The 18282-nt window shown below is 33.2% G+C and overlaps 1 protein-coding gene and 1 pseudogene across 5 annotated transcripts in view; one reads left to right on the top strand and one right to left on the bottom strand.

Annotated features, from left to right (window-relative positions):
• NXPE4 (neurexophilin and PC-esterase domain family member 4) overlaps positions 1 to 8297 on the top strand; it is a 71489-nt gene extending 63192 nt beyond the window's left edge. For all 5 annotated transcript variants that reach the window (XM_074304203.1, XM_074304204.1, XM_074304201.1 and 2 more), the window contains one exon: positions 6470 to 8297. In XM_074304203.1, coding sequence (XP_074160304.1) covers positions 6470 to 7005 — 536 coding nt within the window. In that variant the 3' untranslated portion in view covers positions 7006 to 8297. The remainder of the gene's footprint in view (positions 1 to 6469) is intronic.
• Positions 8298 to 11263: 2966 nt separating this feature from the next.
• The window catches only part of LOC141562282 (NXPE family member 1-like), a 139819-nt pseudogene continuing 132800 nt past the window's right edge, over positions 11264 to 18282 (bottom strand).

Below are 18282 nucleotides of genomic sequence, written 5' to 3'. Positions count from 1 at the left end.
AGAAAATGGACATTGAATGAAATAGGTGAATTCCATTTATATCTGATGAAAAAACCTGAGCTAAACAAAAATTTTGACCTCCAAATATAGGACTCAAGAGAAGCACAAAAAGGTAAAAAGAACTCTTGAGAACTGTATATCTGTTATAGGTATACATAAAGAGTACATATCTAATTTGATTTTACTGTTATAATATAAAAAAGGAACTAGAGGTAGAAAGGAAATTATACCAGAAAAAGGAAAAAGTGGAGGTAAAAAGAGGGAAACTACATTTCACGAAGAGGCAAAGGAAACCTATTATATCTTTTGAGAATGAAGGGAGGGTGATGAACATAGTGTGAATCTTACTCTTATCAGATTTGGCTCAAAGAGAAAATATTAGACAAATTTGGTTTGCATAGAAACTTCTACCTCATTGAAAAGTGGGAGGGGAAAAGTGAAAAGGGAAGGGGTAGACTAAATAGAAGGGAATCTAGAAATAGTAAGGAAAAGATTTAAGAAAAGGGGAGGGACTTCAAGGGGAGGGAGGGATTTTAGAGAGGGAGGGCTGCATTAGGCAAGTGGTGCTCATAAGTCTAATACTGGGGAAGGAGGAAAGGGGGAAAGGAAAGAGAAAAGCATAATTTGGGGATAATAAGATGGCAGGGAATACAGAATTAGTAGTTTTAACCATAAATGTGAATGGGGTAAACTCCCCCATAAAGCAGAGGCAGATAACAGACTGGATTAAAAGCCAGAATCCTACAATATATTGTTTACAGGAAACACACTTGAAGCAGGGTGACAGATATAGAATAAAGATAAAAGGCTGGAGCAGAATCTACTATGCTTCGGGTGCAAAAAAAAAAAAAAAGCAGAGGTAGCCATCCTGATGTCAGATCAGGCAAAAGCAAAAATTAATCTAATTAAAAGAGATAAAGAAGGGAACTATAGATAATGAAACAATATCAATACTAAACATATATGCACCAAGTGGTTTAGTATCTAAATTCCTAAAGGAGAAGTTAAGAGAGCTTCTAGAAAAAAAAGACAGCAAAACTATAATAGTAGGAAATCTCCATCTTGCACTCTCAGAACTAGATAAATCAAACCACAAAATAAATGAGAAAGAAGTTAAAGATATAAATAGAACACTAGAAAGATTGGGTATGATAGATCTTTGGAGAAAACTGAATGGAGAAAGAAAGGAATATACTTTCTTCTTGGCAGTTCATGGAATCTATACAAAAATTGACTATATATTAGGACATAAAGACCTCAAATTCAAATGCAGAAAAAACAAATAGTAAATGTATCCTTCTCAGATCAAAATGCATTAAAAAATTATGCACAATAAAAAGCCAGGGGAAAATAGACCCAAAAGTAATTGGAAATTAAATAATCTCATCGTAATGAATGATTGGGTAAGACAGCAAATCATAGACACAAGTAATAATTTCACCCAAGAGAATGACAATAATGAGACATCTTATTAAAATGTGGGCTGTAGCCAAGGCAGTAATAATGGCAAATTTAATATCTCTAGAGGCTTACTTGCATAAAATAGAGAAAGAGAAAAATCAATGAATTAGGCTTACAACTAAAAAAGATAGAAAAAGAGCAAATTAAAAAACTCCAATCAAATACTAAACTTGAAATTATAAAAATAAAAAGAAGAGATCAATAAAATTGAAAGTAAAAAACTATTGAATTAATAAATACAACTAAGAGTTGGTTTTATGAAATAACCAACAAAATAGATAAACCCTTGATAAATTTCAGTAGAAAAAGGAAAGAAGAAATCAAATTGTTAGCCTTAAAAATGAAAAGGGAGAAAATTCCACTTGTTTTATTTACAATAAGCAAGATTTGTCTACATGATTTCTACATATTCAACCAATAGATAAACAAATATTTACTAAATATTTAGTATGTGATCAGTTTGTTGTTTGTCTTTTATTTTCAAAGAGGAGCAATGACATCACAGTGATATCTTAATTTGCTCATGAATTGGATTTAAGTGAGGCAGAGAAGCACAAAGCCATCAACCTCACTCTTCCTGAATTATCAAAATCCATTGGCAGTGGGGCAGCTAGGTGGTGCAGTGGATAGAGCACCAACCTTGAACTCAGGAGAACCTGAGTTCAAATCTGGTCTCAGATACTTAACACTTCTTAGTTGTGTGATCCTGAGCAAGTCACTTAACCCCAGCCTAAAAAAAAAGTCCATTGGCAGGATAAAAGCCAAGATGACTTGTGATAGCCTGGTATACAGTGGATGATCTTGGTGACTTCACTGCCTGGAAGAATTGATGGTGTCTGACAAAGACAGAAGAATTGATGTCTGATAAAAATAGAGAAGTTTACATGAGGAGAGCGTTTGGAGAAAAATATAATGAGTTCTGTTTTGAACAGGGTAATTTTGAGATGTTTTTGGGACAACCAATTTGAAATGTCCAATAGGCAATTGGAAATGTAGGACTAAAGCTCAGGAGGAAAAGTGACTCAGAAAAAATGAGAGAGAGAGAGAGAGAGAGAAAAAGAGAGTAAATAAGAGAGAGAGATAGAAATAGAGACAGAGAAAGAGATACAGATAGAGATACATATATCTATATCTATTTATAGGTAGATATGTATATCTTTTAATTGATATCTATCAAAACATGCTCATAGATTTAGAACATAGATAGAGATTATATAAATATATCTATATAGATAGATAGATATACAGATAGATAATAGCTAGATGGGAGAGTAATCCTTAAGGGCTTGGTCATTAGATCAATGGGAATTAATGAAGTCACCATTATACATTTTAGAACTTGTTCTCTTATTGTGTGTGCTATTCATTTATTTATGTTTAGTCATATGACCTTGTGAACTATACTTTCCATGGGGTGTTCTTGGCAAGGATGCTAGAGTAGTTTGCCATTTTCTTCTCCGGTGTTTTAAGGTTAAGTGATTTCCCCAGAATTACACAACTAGTGCCTGATGCCAGATTTGAACTCAAGTCTTCCTAGCTCCAGGCCCAGCTCTTAATCCACTAAGTCAATAATTTGTTCTTTAGGGAGCAGCAAACTAGGGGAAAAATGTTTCAAAAGAGACATTTCAGTGCTTGAAATGCTTATCATATCATCCCCTAAGTTGTTTCTTTCCTTAACTAAATATCTCATGTTCTTTCCTTTCAAACTTATGTTAGAATCAACATCAGCCTCTCACCATCTTGGTAAACTACTTCTGGTTGCACTCCATTTTGTCATAATCCTTCCTAAAATGTGAATGCAAATAATAGAGATGTGATTTGAATGAGAGAAGTATGTTGAGACTATCACCTGTCCTTCACTTCAATAAGCATTGAGATTCTGTTATCCTTTTTGGCTTCCATACCACATTACTGAATCAAACTGAGCCTGTGGTTAGGAATAAAAAAAACTTCAAATATTTCATGTAGAAACCATTGCCTTTCCATGCCTCCCCAAATCTATACTTATAGTATTAAATGTTTGACCCTTGGTGTAGGATTTTATATTCATCCTGATTCAATTTCATCCTGTTATATTTGACACATTTTCATATCCTGTCAAGAGTAGGATCTTTTTGTATCTTAATTCTGTCTTTCAATGTGTTAGCTAGTCCTTAATGCCTTTGTGTCATATGTTAATTTGATAAGCATGACACCTATGCTGAATCACTGACAAGGAACATTGAATGTAGGATATATTGGTTGATTTGAGGCAATAGGGTAATATCCTGACTCAAGTCTTTAATAGGGGTGTGATTCTAGACAATTTTCTTAACTTCGCTCAGCTACCATTTTCTCATCTAAAAAATTTGGATAATAATATCTATAGCACTTAACTCACAGGGATATTGGGAAGATCAAATGAGATCATGTATATAAAGTGTTTTGAAAGCCTTAACATGTTATGTGAATACTAGTTATTACAATTATTAACAGTAATAATAATAAAATCAAAAATTGCTCCCTAGATCATTCCACTAGAGACATTCTTCTATGCTGACATTGATCAGAACTGATTAGAAAAAAAAAACACAAAACCAACAACAAATGCCAAAATCCTGTAGCAATTTATTTGAGTTCTTTACTTCCCTGAGGTTATGAGAAAAATAGATTCTCACTTCTCAGAAATCTTTGTTTCCCTAAAGTAGTGTATTATTATATATTATCATTTCAACAAAACTCTATAAAGATTTTGTCAGTACCCCATTGATAAATAACACTAAGATCTTTAAGGATTAGCTTGCTTAGGGAAAGCAGAAAAAAGACCAAGGAGCAAGCCAGAATTAAAGCAAAGAAAAAAATTTTTTGTGTGAATAGGATTAATATTGTCTTTATAATCACAACTTTTAAAGAGGTTTAAAGGATTCTACATTTTGCAATAAAAATATTTTTGAATATTTTCTTGGAAGCAATCATTTGTAACTATGTCCATGCTATTCATGATGTATTTTTTTTTAAGATTTAACTTTCAAACTTAAAAGAGGTAGCTCTTACTTCTAAGACTACACATATTACCTACCTACTCAAAAATCTGAGCTTCAGGTGATTCGAGTATTGATTGGGAGAAATGGGAGGCACTGACATAGGACCACACATCATGGAATACCTGTATCAAAGAAGGCATTGTGCTCTACAAAAGAATTGCAGTGGCACAAAGGAAACATTAGATGCACAGATCTAGAGACCTTTCCATCCCAAATTCTCAAAGCGATTATTTCTGCCTATTCTGTGGTAAACCCTTGAGTTCATATTGGATTGGTCAGTCACAGATGAACTCACTGTATCTTAATATCCAAAATTATGATATCATTGGAATTTTTAATATAAAGTACAAACAAAACAGATTTATACATACATATGAATATACAATATATTAAATATAAACATTATATATTCATATTTTACAAATTCCTATATGTTCATACATATAATTTTATAGTGAGAAATGATGTGTCATAATGGATAAAAAGCTGATCTCAGAGACAAGAGAATCTGAGTTTAAGTCTTACTCTAGATATAGAAAGTCACTTAATCTCAATGCTTTAGGTAACTCTTTAAGACTATAATTTGTAAGAATACAAGCCATTCTATGATTGATAAATGGTCAAAGGATATGAACAGACAACTTTCAAATAAAGAAATTAAAACCATTTCTAGTCATATGAAAAAATGCTCTAAGTTACTGTTAATTAGAAAAATGCAAATTAAGATAGCTTTGAGGTACCACTATACACCTCCCAGATTGGCTAAGATGACAGGAAAAAATAATGGTAAAGTTGGAGGGAATGTGAGAAAACTGAGACACTAATACATTGTTGGTAGAGTTGTGAACTGATCCAACCATTCTGAAGAGCAATTTGGAGCTATGCCCAAAGGGCTATGAAACTGTGCATATCCTTTGATCTAGCAGTGTCTCTTATGGGTCTATATCCCAAAGAGATCATAAAAAAGGGAAAAGACACACATATGCAAAAACGTTTGAAGCATCCTTTTTTGTAATAGCCAGGAACTGGAAACTGAATGGATGCCTATCTGTTGGGAAATGACTGAATAAGTTATGGTATATGTATGTTATAGAATATTATTATTCTATAAGAAATGATCAGCATGATGCTCTCAGAAAGACCTGGGGAGACTTAAATGAACTAATGTTAAATGAAGTCAGTAGAACCAAGAGAACATTGTACACAGTGGCAACAAGATTATATGATGATCAACTCTGATGGACTTAGCTCTTTTCAACAAGGAGGTGATTCAGGACAATTCCAATGGACTTGTGATGGAGAAAGTCATCTACCTAGAAAGATAACCATGAAGACTGAATGTGGATCCCCACATAATATTTGTACCTTTTTGTTTTTGTTTGCTTGTTTTTTTCTTTCTTTCTTATTTTTTCTCCTTTTAGATCTGATTTTTTTGTGTGTGTGCAGCATGATAAATATAAAAATATGTATAGAAGAACTGCACATGTTTAACATATATTGGATTGCTTGCTGTCTAGGGGAGAGGAGTAGGGGGAAGGGAGAAAAACTTGGAACATAGGATTATACAAATATGAACACTGAAAACTATTTTTACAAATATTTTGAAAATAAAAAGCTATTTAAAAAGACTATTAATTTGCAGAGAAAGTGCCAAACTGAATTAACAGGAACCATTTTCTCACCAGGGATATGTATAAAAGGAGTGATAGGTCTTGTCCATATCCCCAGTCTCTATCCCTTTTGAAAGTACATAATTAAATGTCAAAATAGGTTAAACAATAACTAGTTTATGATTAATTACTTTTATATAACATTTTTCATCATTCTCCACTTTTGTACACCACTTTATCCCATTTGGTTCTCCAATTGTCTGACTGATATTCAACTTCGAGTCAACTATACCCCCCTTATCTTTATTCTATGCTTTTGCTTACCTAATTTTTGTAATTAAAAAAAATCCATTTGTTATTTTTCTTTGTTATCAGCACTGAAGTCTGTTGACCTCCATGGATTTGGGAAACTCCGTCCTCAACTTGTTGTGGACTTGGAAAGGAAGATATATATTCACTGGCAGAGACATGGATACCCTTTGATTGGGTCAAGTAGCTATTCAGCAAAAGAGAATGAGTACCTTGCCCGTGTCATTGACAGAATAGCAGGGGACAGAAACACCATTGTTGTCTTTTCTCTGGGCCAACACTTTAGGTTATTCCCCATTGACATCTTTATCCGACGGGCCATCAATATCCATAATGCCATTGAGCGTCTATTCCAGAGAAGCCCAGAGACAAGAGTGATCCTCAAGGGTGAAAATACCAGGAATATTAATGATGATCCTGAGCGGCTTAGTGACTTTTATGGCTATGTGCACTCTCTGGTTTTGAAAGATATCTTCCAAGATCTTGATGTGGGTATTATTGATGCCTGGGACATGACCATTGCCTATGGTACTAATGATGTCCACCCACCTGAATATGTGGTTGAGAATCAGATTAAAATGTTCTTAAACTATATTTGCTAAAACAAACAAAAACCAGATCAAGTCCCAGTTATCCATGAGCAGGTTATATCTGCTCTTGTTTATCAATGTGATATCAAAGAAGTCAATATTTTGATACCTAAGAACTCAATTCAAATTAGTCATATAGAATTTAAATAAGAAAGGAAAATATTTTTAAAAATAAATTTCCCTTGATACAAATTATTCCTTATGCTTTTTCTAATTTTTATTCAGTAGTAATTACTTATAAATGTCACTAGATTATAAGCCTCTAATATTTGCTTTTGACCCCAAGTAGTTTTTATTCATCTAATAACTCAGCACTCAGTTTGAGATAGGAATATCTGGAATATTGCTTAAAAACTAAAACTTTTTTAGGACTGCATATTGGAGTTAAGCATAAAAGAGTGTCTCCAAACAGTATACTTTGCTGAAGGGATAGGGCCATCATTTTTTAACTCCTTGAGTGCCTTGCTTAGTACTGTGTTCACAGTGGGTTTTCAACAAATATTTTAATGAATGTCTGAGAAAATAGATTTTTCTAGATTAGTCAACTTTGTCATTTTGCTCAGATTACTCATTCTTTGTCTACTGCAGTTATCAACTTCTTTGAAGTTAAAGAATAACTGGGTCAAATTGTGGCAGCATCTCACCAGAAACATCCTGTAGTGATCTGAATTTAAATGCCCAAAGAGAAGAAAGATGAAATTTAGAGTTGAGAGAAAAGGGGGGTACATCTTGAATAGAAAATAAGTTGGGATTAGTTATTGAAAATATTTGATAATTTGTAAAGAAATTGAAAGCAAAAGGAAAGTAAGAGAAGAATATAAGCAGATTAATGACATGGGAAAGAGAAGGAAGAGGAAAGTAAATGAAAAGGGATACATGCAGAATAGATGATGCTATTCTAGCATATGGAGGCATGGCACCTGATTCCTAGGCAACTAGTATCAAAGTGGATAGACTGCAGGACTTTGAGTCAGGAAAACCTGAGTTTAAATCCCATCTAAGACTTTTACAAGTGCTGTGAAATTTGGCAAGTCATTTGCCATCTGTAAAATGGAATGTGAAGATATCTTACATGATTGTTTTGAGCATCAAATGAGTTAACAGATGTAAAGTGCTTTGTAAATCCTAAATTCTAGTTATTATTATTTTAGTTAATTCTAATTGTTATTATCATCATTATTATTAATTGTCTCTCTTCTCTCTGGGATGGGATTGACTCACTCAACCACCTGTAGAAACATAAAAAAATAAAAAATAAAAAAAATAGAGAGATTTTTTCCAAAAATAAATTATGTTTACTTTCATGTTTGTAACTAATTTATTGCTCTTAATAGGTTCTGATTCTTTTAAATCTATTTTCCATTCATTTATTTTTAATCCATTAATGACACAAGGAATAAAAATAATTATAGAAAGCAATGTGGATAATTTTTATTGCACTAAATTAAAAAGATATTTCATGAACATCAAAGCATTTTAAATGTCAAAGGGAGTAGTTAATTGGGAAAAATATTTTCAGCAATTATTTCTCATTAAGGCCTGATATCAATGAATCAACAAGCATTTATTAAATACTTCCTATAGGTCAGGCATTGTAATAAGCCCTGTGGATATAAAGAAAGCCAAAAGATAATCACTCACTTCAAGGAGTTTACATTTTAGTGGCAGCACATTGGGGCAATGTTATACTCTTTTCATGAAATGTAATAGCATAAGAGTAGAAACTAAGAAGATATTAATGTCTTGGGAAATGATTAAACGAATTATTATATATAAATATAATATAGAGTGTTGTTGATTCATAAGAAATATGTTTTTCAGAGGAAACTGGGAAGACCTCTATGAACTGATGCAAAGTGAAATGAACAAAAGTACAAGAATAATTTATACAACAATAATATTAGGGGAAAAACAACTTTGAAAGTTGTTAGAACTCTGAAAATTAAATGACAATTATAATTCCAGAGAATCAAAAATGAAGTACATTACCATCTCCTGGAAGAAGGATGATAAACCAAAAAAGGCAGAAATGAAATATAGCTTTTTGGATATGTCCAATGCAGAATCTGTTTTCTGTTCCCTCCCCCCCTCACTATTCAGTTTTTTAAATAGAAAAAAAAATCCTTATAACAAAGTTAGGGTTTTCTTTCTTTCTTTCTTCTTTCCTTCTTTATTTCTTTCTTTCTTTTTATAACTTTTCACTGGATGTTATGGTAAGAAGATGAATTCTTATTAATAAAAATATTAAATCCCAGTTTCCTCTGAAAAACATATTTCTTATGAATCAACAATACTCTATATTATATTTATATATAATAATTCGTTTAATCATTTCCCAAGACATTAATATCTTCTTAGTTTCTACTCTTATGCTATTACATTTCATGAAGAGTATAACATTGCCCCAATGTGCTGCCACTAAAATGTAAACTCCTTGAAGTGAGTGATTATCTTTTGGCTTTCTTTATATCCACAGGGCTTATTACAATGCCTGACCTATAGCAAGTATTTAATAAATGCTTGTTGATTCATTGATATCAGGCCTTAATGAGAAATAATTGCTGAAAATATTTTTCCCAATTAACTACTCCCTTTGACATTTAAAATGCTTTGATGTTCATGAAATATCTTTTTAATTTAGTGCAATAAAAATTATCCACATTGCCTTCTATAATTATTTTTATTCCTTGTGTCAGGGAGGGAGGGAGGGAGGGAGGAAGGGAGGGAGGGAAAGAAAGGAAGAGGGAGAGAGGGAAGGAAAGGAAGAGGGAAAGGGAGAGAGGGAGAGGGAGAGAGGGAACAAGCTGATGGAGCCAAGAAATTGGAAGAAAAAAGAACACAAAGCAAAGGCAGAAGATAAGAGCAGTTGTGACCTAAACTTAACTGAGACAAAATGATTATAGGTTTTATAACTGATACTGGTGAGCTGATCTGATTGGGAAAATGATATTGCTAGGAGTTTTTAGAGGACAGTATACTTGGTTGTTTGAAGAGAACAGAAGAAAGACTGACTTGCACCATTTACAACCTAAGAAAGGGAAACTCCTCAGAGGTATGACTACATTGTCATTTAATGTATTCTGTGACTTGAAAAGAGAAAATCCTTTAAAGTCCAAAGTGCAGACCTGAAGAGCTTTGTGAATGCTAGGCTTAAGGAAACTGTATTTCATGGAAAGAGCATAATATTTCCCTTATGTTCTGCCAAGAAAACAAGTTCATGAAACTCTACAGATTTAAGGGAGTAGGAGATACAATTGCCTGCATATTTATACTTCAAAACAAAGCTATAAAAATGTTTTAAATTAATCATTGATGCCATTTTTGCAAACGAGGAAAGAGAAGTCTAGAAAAAATTAAGTGACTTGTCTATAATCAGAAATTGAGTATTTATGTCAAAGTTGGAATCCAAACCCAAGTAATTCTCCAGATTTATCACTTTTCCCACCATTCTCTACTACTTTTCTTAATTTGGTTTGACAAGAGTGTCTTTTTCTTTCTAGGACCAACTTTTTTTACAGTATTTTATGGGTTTCATTTCCTTTGGAAAATGAATTTTCTTCCAAATAATCTTTCAGAGATCATTGACCTATCTTTTCAGATAATTCTGCAAGGATGTTTAAGATAATTAATTTTCCTTCCTTTGAGAGTCTATTGCCCCTAGGCATTTTTAAAACCTTCACTAATCTTAGCTACATTGAAAGTAAATACCTTTTTCATCTGCCATTCTTTTCAACAAAGTGAAAATATATTTGGCAGGATTTGAAACTATTTAAGTGATTGAGCACATGTAGTAGTATAAGTAAATGTCAAATTAAAAGGATGTCTCAACTATAGTGTCCCCGTGATAATACTTTGGTCCTGTGGTATTCTATTTTTAATCAATGACTTGGATAAAGGAAGAGATAATATGCTTGCTATATCTAAAAATAGCATACACATGTTTTGCTGTGTGCTTGGCTTGAGTTACTGATAGAAGCTGTAGGAATTCCACATATGATGACTCATAGTTTCATAAGTGGCTCAATGAAATTTGCTTCTATTTATTTCATCCTCATTGGAAGTCAGAGAGCATCCTCAAAATAATACTTCATGGGCTTAAATAGTATTTTTCTATAAGCTTTCTTTAGAGACATTTTTCAAAACTTTAATCATTTAAACTTCTATTCTCTGAGTGTCATTTCTTTATATGAATAAAAAATTCACTCAGAACTTTGGAATCATTCCTTTAAATGTGGTTCTCTCTGACTGTGGAACATATCAGATAAATCTATTACATCTGCAGAGAGTGATCTCTGGTAACTATATGTGTACTTTGGCAGGTATAATTTAAGAACATGTTAATCTGATTTCCAGCAACATGGTCAGGTGGAGATCCGTTGTTGTGTTATATGCAATAGTCATGTCCCAGGCATCAATGACATCTATATTGAGGGTTTAGAAAATGACCTTCATAAGATAATGAATGTAGGCATGAAAGTCACCAAATCTCTCAGCTTTGATGTACATCTCCCTTATGTTTTCAGATTTGAGGATGACTTTGGTATTTGGACTTCTCAAGAATAATCACTCAATAGCCCTTTGAACATTGATGGCCCTTTGTATGAAGATATGAGGAAGGGTCTAAAATGTTGTCACATGGAAATAACAATAACTATGTTTTTGTCTGCTGATATTCTGTCAATTTCATGGGTAACATACTCATTATCCTTCACTGAGAAGAGTGGTTGAGTGACAAATGGATGTCCACATTTTTTTCCATTGAATGTGAACATCTTTCCATATCTACGAGTACATATTTTTTAAAACTTCCACTTCTGTTTTGATCAAAATATTTCAGAGCTAATGAAAAATAAATGAACACATATTTTAGAAAAATAAGAGATGTGTAACACTTTTCAAAACATGATCAACCATGTATCCTGTTCCTCAAGAGCTTGATTGGTAAGAGTATCATTTCTAATCATCAAAGGCAGAGAAGTCTTGTAGAGAGCTAGAAGGTACATTAAAGTCTAATTCTATTTCCTTATAATTTATTCATGAGAAAATATATTTATGAACTCTATAAAGATATATTTCTATAGTGTCGTTATATACATATGTTCACAAGTCCAAAATAAAATGCAAATAAATTTTAAACATTTTAAACAACATGTAATTCAGCTTTAATTTGAAAATTAATATAGGAGAGAAACATACTTTTTATAATTTTAAGTTACTAGAGTATCCACTGATGTAGTGTTGAATCTCCCATGAGATAAGTAACTTTTCTCACTGATTATATTCATAGCATTAAATTGAGTTAGTTTTCATGATGTTGGAATCCACTTCCCTTGCAAAGCATAACCGCTGGGAACAGGGACCTTCATTCCAACATGGCATTTTTCTCTCTCCATTTCCCTGTCTAATAAAAGAAATTTTATATAAAATTACCAACAGAATACTTTATTTAGCTAGATTAAAAAGTCAGCTTAATGCACCACTTTGTTTGCAAAACACTTTACAAAAATCATCTCATTTCATCCTCACAACAACTTTTTCTTCTTATCTCAGTTTACAGATGAAGAAACTAAGAAAAATTAAAATTAAGTCACTCACTTAGCTAGGATGAAATAATTTAGTAAGTATCAGAGTCTGGCTTTGAACTTGGGTTTTTCCCAAACCTCAGGCCCAGTTCTTTATATACTATACTACTTAGCTTCCTAGCAACTTCTCAAAAAGACTGTCTATAATATATACCTCCATTTTCTCTTCTCTCATTCTCTTCTTAATCTTTTACAGTATAGTTTGACGTAATTTTACTGAAATTGCTCCTTTTGGAGTTATTAATGAGCACTTAGTTGCCAGATCCAATGGCCTTTTCTTTTTTCTCATTGTCTATGACTTCTCTTTAGATTTTTGACTCTGTTGAGCACTTTTTACTCCCTGATAATCTATTTTTCACTAGGTTTTTGGGACACCACTCTCTGTTTTCCTCCCTACCTGATTCTTGTTTTCTTTTTTCTGGATCTTCCTCTAGATCACAGATTTTAACCATAGCTATCCTTTAGGCTGTCTTCTTTTTTTTTCCCCTCTGTATTACTTCACTCCATGATCTTACCAACTTCCATGGATTTAATTATCATCTTTATGGTGATCGTCTCATATTTACTTATCCTGCTCCAGCTTTTCTGTTGACCTCCAATCTTGCATCTTCAACTACCTTTCAGACATCTCGAATTGGATGTTCAATAAACATTTTAAACATAATAGGTCTAAAACACAACTCATTTTTCTCTTTAAACCTTCCTTCCTACTAATTCCTATCTTCTCTAGTGTAGAGGGCCACAGAGAGTGGGGAACACTGGGAGAGGTATAAGACACTTTAGCCCAGTAAGGAATCCTGCTGACAGTGTCTGGTTTAGTCCTCATCCTCCACTAAGGGAATCCTGGTCTTCCTGAGAAGTCAGGGAGTGTGGTAATCTGTATTGTACTTGAAGCAGAGTTATACTAACATGGCAAAGAAACATCTGCACACAATAGCAATTGTTTATGTGGTCCTGCATGTACAGTATCCTAGTGTATTATATAAGCATAAGGTATATAAGGCTGAGGATTTTTGAAAAATGACCACCCTCATCACTCCTCACCCATGATCAGGACTTGGGCAGGTACTGAAGACCTCCCGTGAGCAGGTCTGGACATCCTAAGACTGTAAAGTGAAATATCACCTCCCTAGTCCATGAGGCTCACAATTTAAGAATTATTTTGGACTCCTTACTGTCACTCCTCTTCTTATATCCAATCTTTCACTAAAGACTATTGATTTTATATGTGTAGCATCTTTCATGTATACTCCTCTTCTCTTTCCTGACACACTTCATCACCTCATGACTTGATTATAGCAATAGCTTGCCTCAAGTCTCTCTCCCATTCCCATTCATTCTCCATTCAGTTACTAAAGTAATTTTCCTAGAGTGAAGGTTTCACATTTCTCTTTGCCGCATCTCAGTAAACTCCAGTAACTTTCTGTTGCATCCAGAAGCAAATACAAAATACTCTGTTTAGTATTCAAAAGATTTTTGTAATCTGACTACATTCCAATATTTTTACATCTTGTTCCCCAATACATACTCTTTGACCCAGTGATAACGACTTCTTGGCCGTTCATATCCATGTTAATTGGCTGGCCATGACAAAAAAAACCCTTCATCACTCAGCTCTGGATATTCTCTCTGACTGTCCCCATGATGGAATTTTCTCCCTCTTTTGTTCCAACTACTGACCTCTCTGGTTTACTTTAATTAAAATCCTATCTTCTACAGAGAACTTTCTCCAACCCCTCTTAATTCCAGTAACTTTTTTCTGCTTACTATTTATCCTGCATAAATATAATTGTTCGCATATTTTTCCCCTTCTTCCCATTAGACTGTAAATTCCTTGAGAACTGGGATTTTCTTTTACCTCTTCTTATATCCTTAGTGCTTAGCATAGAGCCTTGTACATAGAGGTATATAATAAATTTTTTTTGATTGATTGATTTAACATTCACATTCTTTAGAGTCCATCCTGGGCCTTCTCTTCTCTCTCTATGCCTTTTCTTTTGGTGATTTCATCAGTTCCTAACAGTTCAATTATTATCTCTATGCTTATGACTTCCAAACGTATACACTTATCTCTAGTATCCTTCTTGAACTCCAATCTCACATTGCCAACTGATGGCTGAATATCTCTTACCATATATCCTACAGGCAACTCAAACTCAGCAAGTCCAAAATGAAACTTTGCATCTTTGCCTTTATCTTTGCCACTCCCTCCTCACTTCTACCTTTAAGAAGCCTTAGCTTTCTTCAATACTTAGTTTAGAGATTGTCTTCCAATCTTCCATATGAAGCTTTTTCTGAGTCCTTGAAAGTATCAATGTTCTCTCTATCTGTTCTCAAATTATTTCCTATTTGCTTATCTGTGTACATAATATATCTCTTTAGTAGGGGCAGCTAGGTGGCGCAGTGGATAGAGCACCAGCCTTGAATTCAGGAAGACTTGAGTTCAAATCTGGTCTCAGACACTTAACACTTCCTAGCTGTGTGGCCCTGGGCAAGTCACTTAACCCCAGCCTCAAAAAAAAAAAATCTTTTTAGTAGATATTGTTAAGCTTATATAAGACAGAGACTTCTTGTTTTTTAAAAATGTCTTTGGGTTTCCAGCATCTGCTTAAAAATGCTTAAAAATGGTTTGTTTTTGTTGCTTTTCATTTTGTATATCACAAACATAACTAATATAAAATAATATATAGGTGCATAAGAGATGGGCCTACTAAGTTCTATGTGAAATATGAATAAAGAACAATTATTCATAATTATTAAAGATAAATTATAACTGTTTAGAGGAGGTGGGCATTCGAAGTGGATTTTAGAGAATGAGAAGTAAGGTTGAAAATAAGACTAAGGTAGAAAGCATTTCAAGCTTAAGGTATGCTATGAGCCAATAGGAAGGGAAAACACAAACCTTACATAGGAGATAATTATTAAATTACAGGAGAAGTGAAAGGGAATAGAAACAAAGAAATAAGAACTCACCAAAAGTTTTTAATCTAGTCTTTGAGAGAATTTTTCCCTAGATATCAGAGCTCAGATTTAACAATCTAAATCACTGGTCAAATGGAATTTGTTTTACTGAAATTTATTTTGCACACAATTTAGCAGAAATTTTATTTAATAAAGTAAGGAAGATCTGTGTTTATCACAGAAATAAACATGGCAAAACTAAAACTCTGAAGAAAAGTTTTTAGACTCTAAAATTAAAGTTATTTTACTGAAAGAAATTTAACAAAAAATAATCAAAACTTGATTACTAAAAATGAATGGAATTTCTAGTGTATAGGAAAGAACTAAAGGACTAGTATGAAAATCAATACACACATGCATATATACATACACATACACACATGCTTTCTAATTCTTATTCTGTGTACTTCCATCAAAGCATTTAGAAGATTGTATAGATGTGAACAAGATCCAAGTTTAAGCTCTTGCATCTTATTCAATCCAAAAAAATTTCTAGATAATCAGATGGTGAAGATGACAGAAGGATCATTGAATCGAGAATGAGGACTGGCTTTAACTTAAATAGAAAATAATTTCCTTGCATGTTTTTTTTTTTTTTTTTTTTTTTTTAATAAAGAAGGATACTATGATAACTCCTTTGATTTTTATTCCAGGCCAACCAGGATTTCCTGGTTGCTAACTGAGTTAACGCTGAGTTAGAATGCTGAAAATTATGTTAAGTGAAAATTTTCATTTAAAAAGACCAGGGATCACATATCAACCACTATAGCCCAAAATTGACTTAACTGTTACAATTTGAAACCTCAATGGCTTTGAAACTTTTCATAATTACATTGAACTTTTAAAAGATAAAAATATAAATTTATCAATTGTAGATATGGGCACTCAACTATAAAAGCAAATAAAAACTTTTTATTATATGATCACTCTGTATGTAGAATTATGTTATATACACACTCATATATGTCTTATTTTTCTTTTTTTTTTTTTTTTTTTTTTTTTTTTTTATTATATATATATATATATATATATTTTATAATATTATCCCTTGTATTCATTTTTCCAATTTACCCCCCCTCCCTCTATTCCCTCCCCCCGACGACAGGCAATACCATACATTTTACATGTGTTACAATATAGTCTAGGTACAATACATGTGTGCGAATATCACTTTCTTGTTGCACAATAAACATTAGAATCCGAAGGTACATGCAACCTGGGCAGACAGATATTAGTGCTAACAATTTTCATTCCCCTCCCAGTGTTTCTTCTCTGGGTGCAGCTACCTCTGTCCATCATTGATCAACTGGAAGTGAGTTGGATCTTCTTTATGTTGAAGATTTCCACTTCCATCAGAATACATCCTCATACAGTATTGTTGTTGAAGTGTACAGTGATCTTCTGGTTCTGCTCATTTCACTCAGCATCAGTTGATTTAAGTCTCTCCAGGCCTCTCTATATTCCTCCTGCTGGTCATTTCTTACCGAGCAATAATATTCCATAACCTTCATATACCACAATTTACCCAACCATTCTCCAACTGATGGACATCCATTCATCCTCCAGTTTCTAGCTACAACAAAAAGAGCTGCCACAAACATTTTGGCACATATATGTCTCTTTCCGCTCTTTAGTATTTCTTTGGGATATAATCCCAGTAGTAGCGCTGCTGGGTCAAAGGGTATGCACAGTTTGATAACTTTTTGGGCATAATTCCAGATTGCTCTCCAGAATGGCTGGATTCTTTCACAACTCCACCAGCAATGTATTAGTGTCCCAGTTTTCCCACATCCCCTCCAACATTTGTCATTATTTGTTCCTGTCATCTTAGCCAATCTGACAGGTGTGTAGTGGTATCTCAGAGTGGTCTTAATTTGCATTTCTCTGATCAGTAGTGATTTGGAACACTCTTTCATGTGAGTGGATATAGTTTCAATTTCTTCCTCTGAGAATTGTCTGTTCATATCCTTTGACCATTTATCAATTGGAGAATGGTTCGGTTTCTTATAAATTTGGGTCAGTTCTCTATATATTTTGGAAATGAGACCTTTGTCAGAACCTTTGTTTTTAAAAATATTTTCCCAATTTGTTACTTCCCTTCTAATCTTGTTTGCATTAGTATTATTTGTACAGAAACTTTTTAGTTTGATGTAATCAAAATCTTCTATTTTGTGATCAATAATGATCTCTAGTTCTCCTCTGGTCATAAATTCCTTCCTCCTCCACAAGTCTGAGAGGTAGATTATCCTCTGTTCCTCTAATCTATTTATTATCTCCCTCTTTATGCCTAAATCATGGACCCATTTTGATCTTATCTTGGTATATGGTGTTAAGTGTGGATCCATATCTAATTTCTGCCATACTAATTTCCAGTTTTCCCAACAATTTTTTCCGAATAATGAATTTTTATCCCTAATGTTGGAATCTTTGGGTTTGTCAAAGATTAGATTGCTATAGATGTACCCTTTTTTGTCCTTTGTATCTAATCTGTTCCACTGATCTACTGGTCTATTTCTTAGCCAATACCAAATGGTTTTGGTGACTGCTGCTATATAATATAGCTTTAGATCAGGTACACTTAGACCACCTTCCTCTGAGTTTTTTTTCATTAGTTCCCTTGCAATTCTTGACCTTTTATTCTTCCATATGAATTTTGTTGTTATTTTTTCTAGGTCATTAAAATAGTTTCTTGGGAGTCTGATTGGTATAGCACTAAATAAATAGATTAGTTTGGGGAGTATTGTCA

Source organism: Sminthopsis crassicaudata, chromosome 3 (assembly GCF_048593235.1).
Source record: "Sminthopsis crassicaudata isolate SCR6 chromosome 3, ASM4859323v1, whole genome shotgun sequence".
Classification (NCBI taxonomy): Eukaryota; Metazoa; Chordata; class Mammalia; order Dasyuromorphia; family Dasyuridae; genus Sminthopsis; species Sminthopsis crassicaudata.
This window is presented reverse-complemented; position numbering and strand designations above follow the sequence as displayed.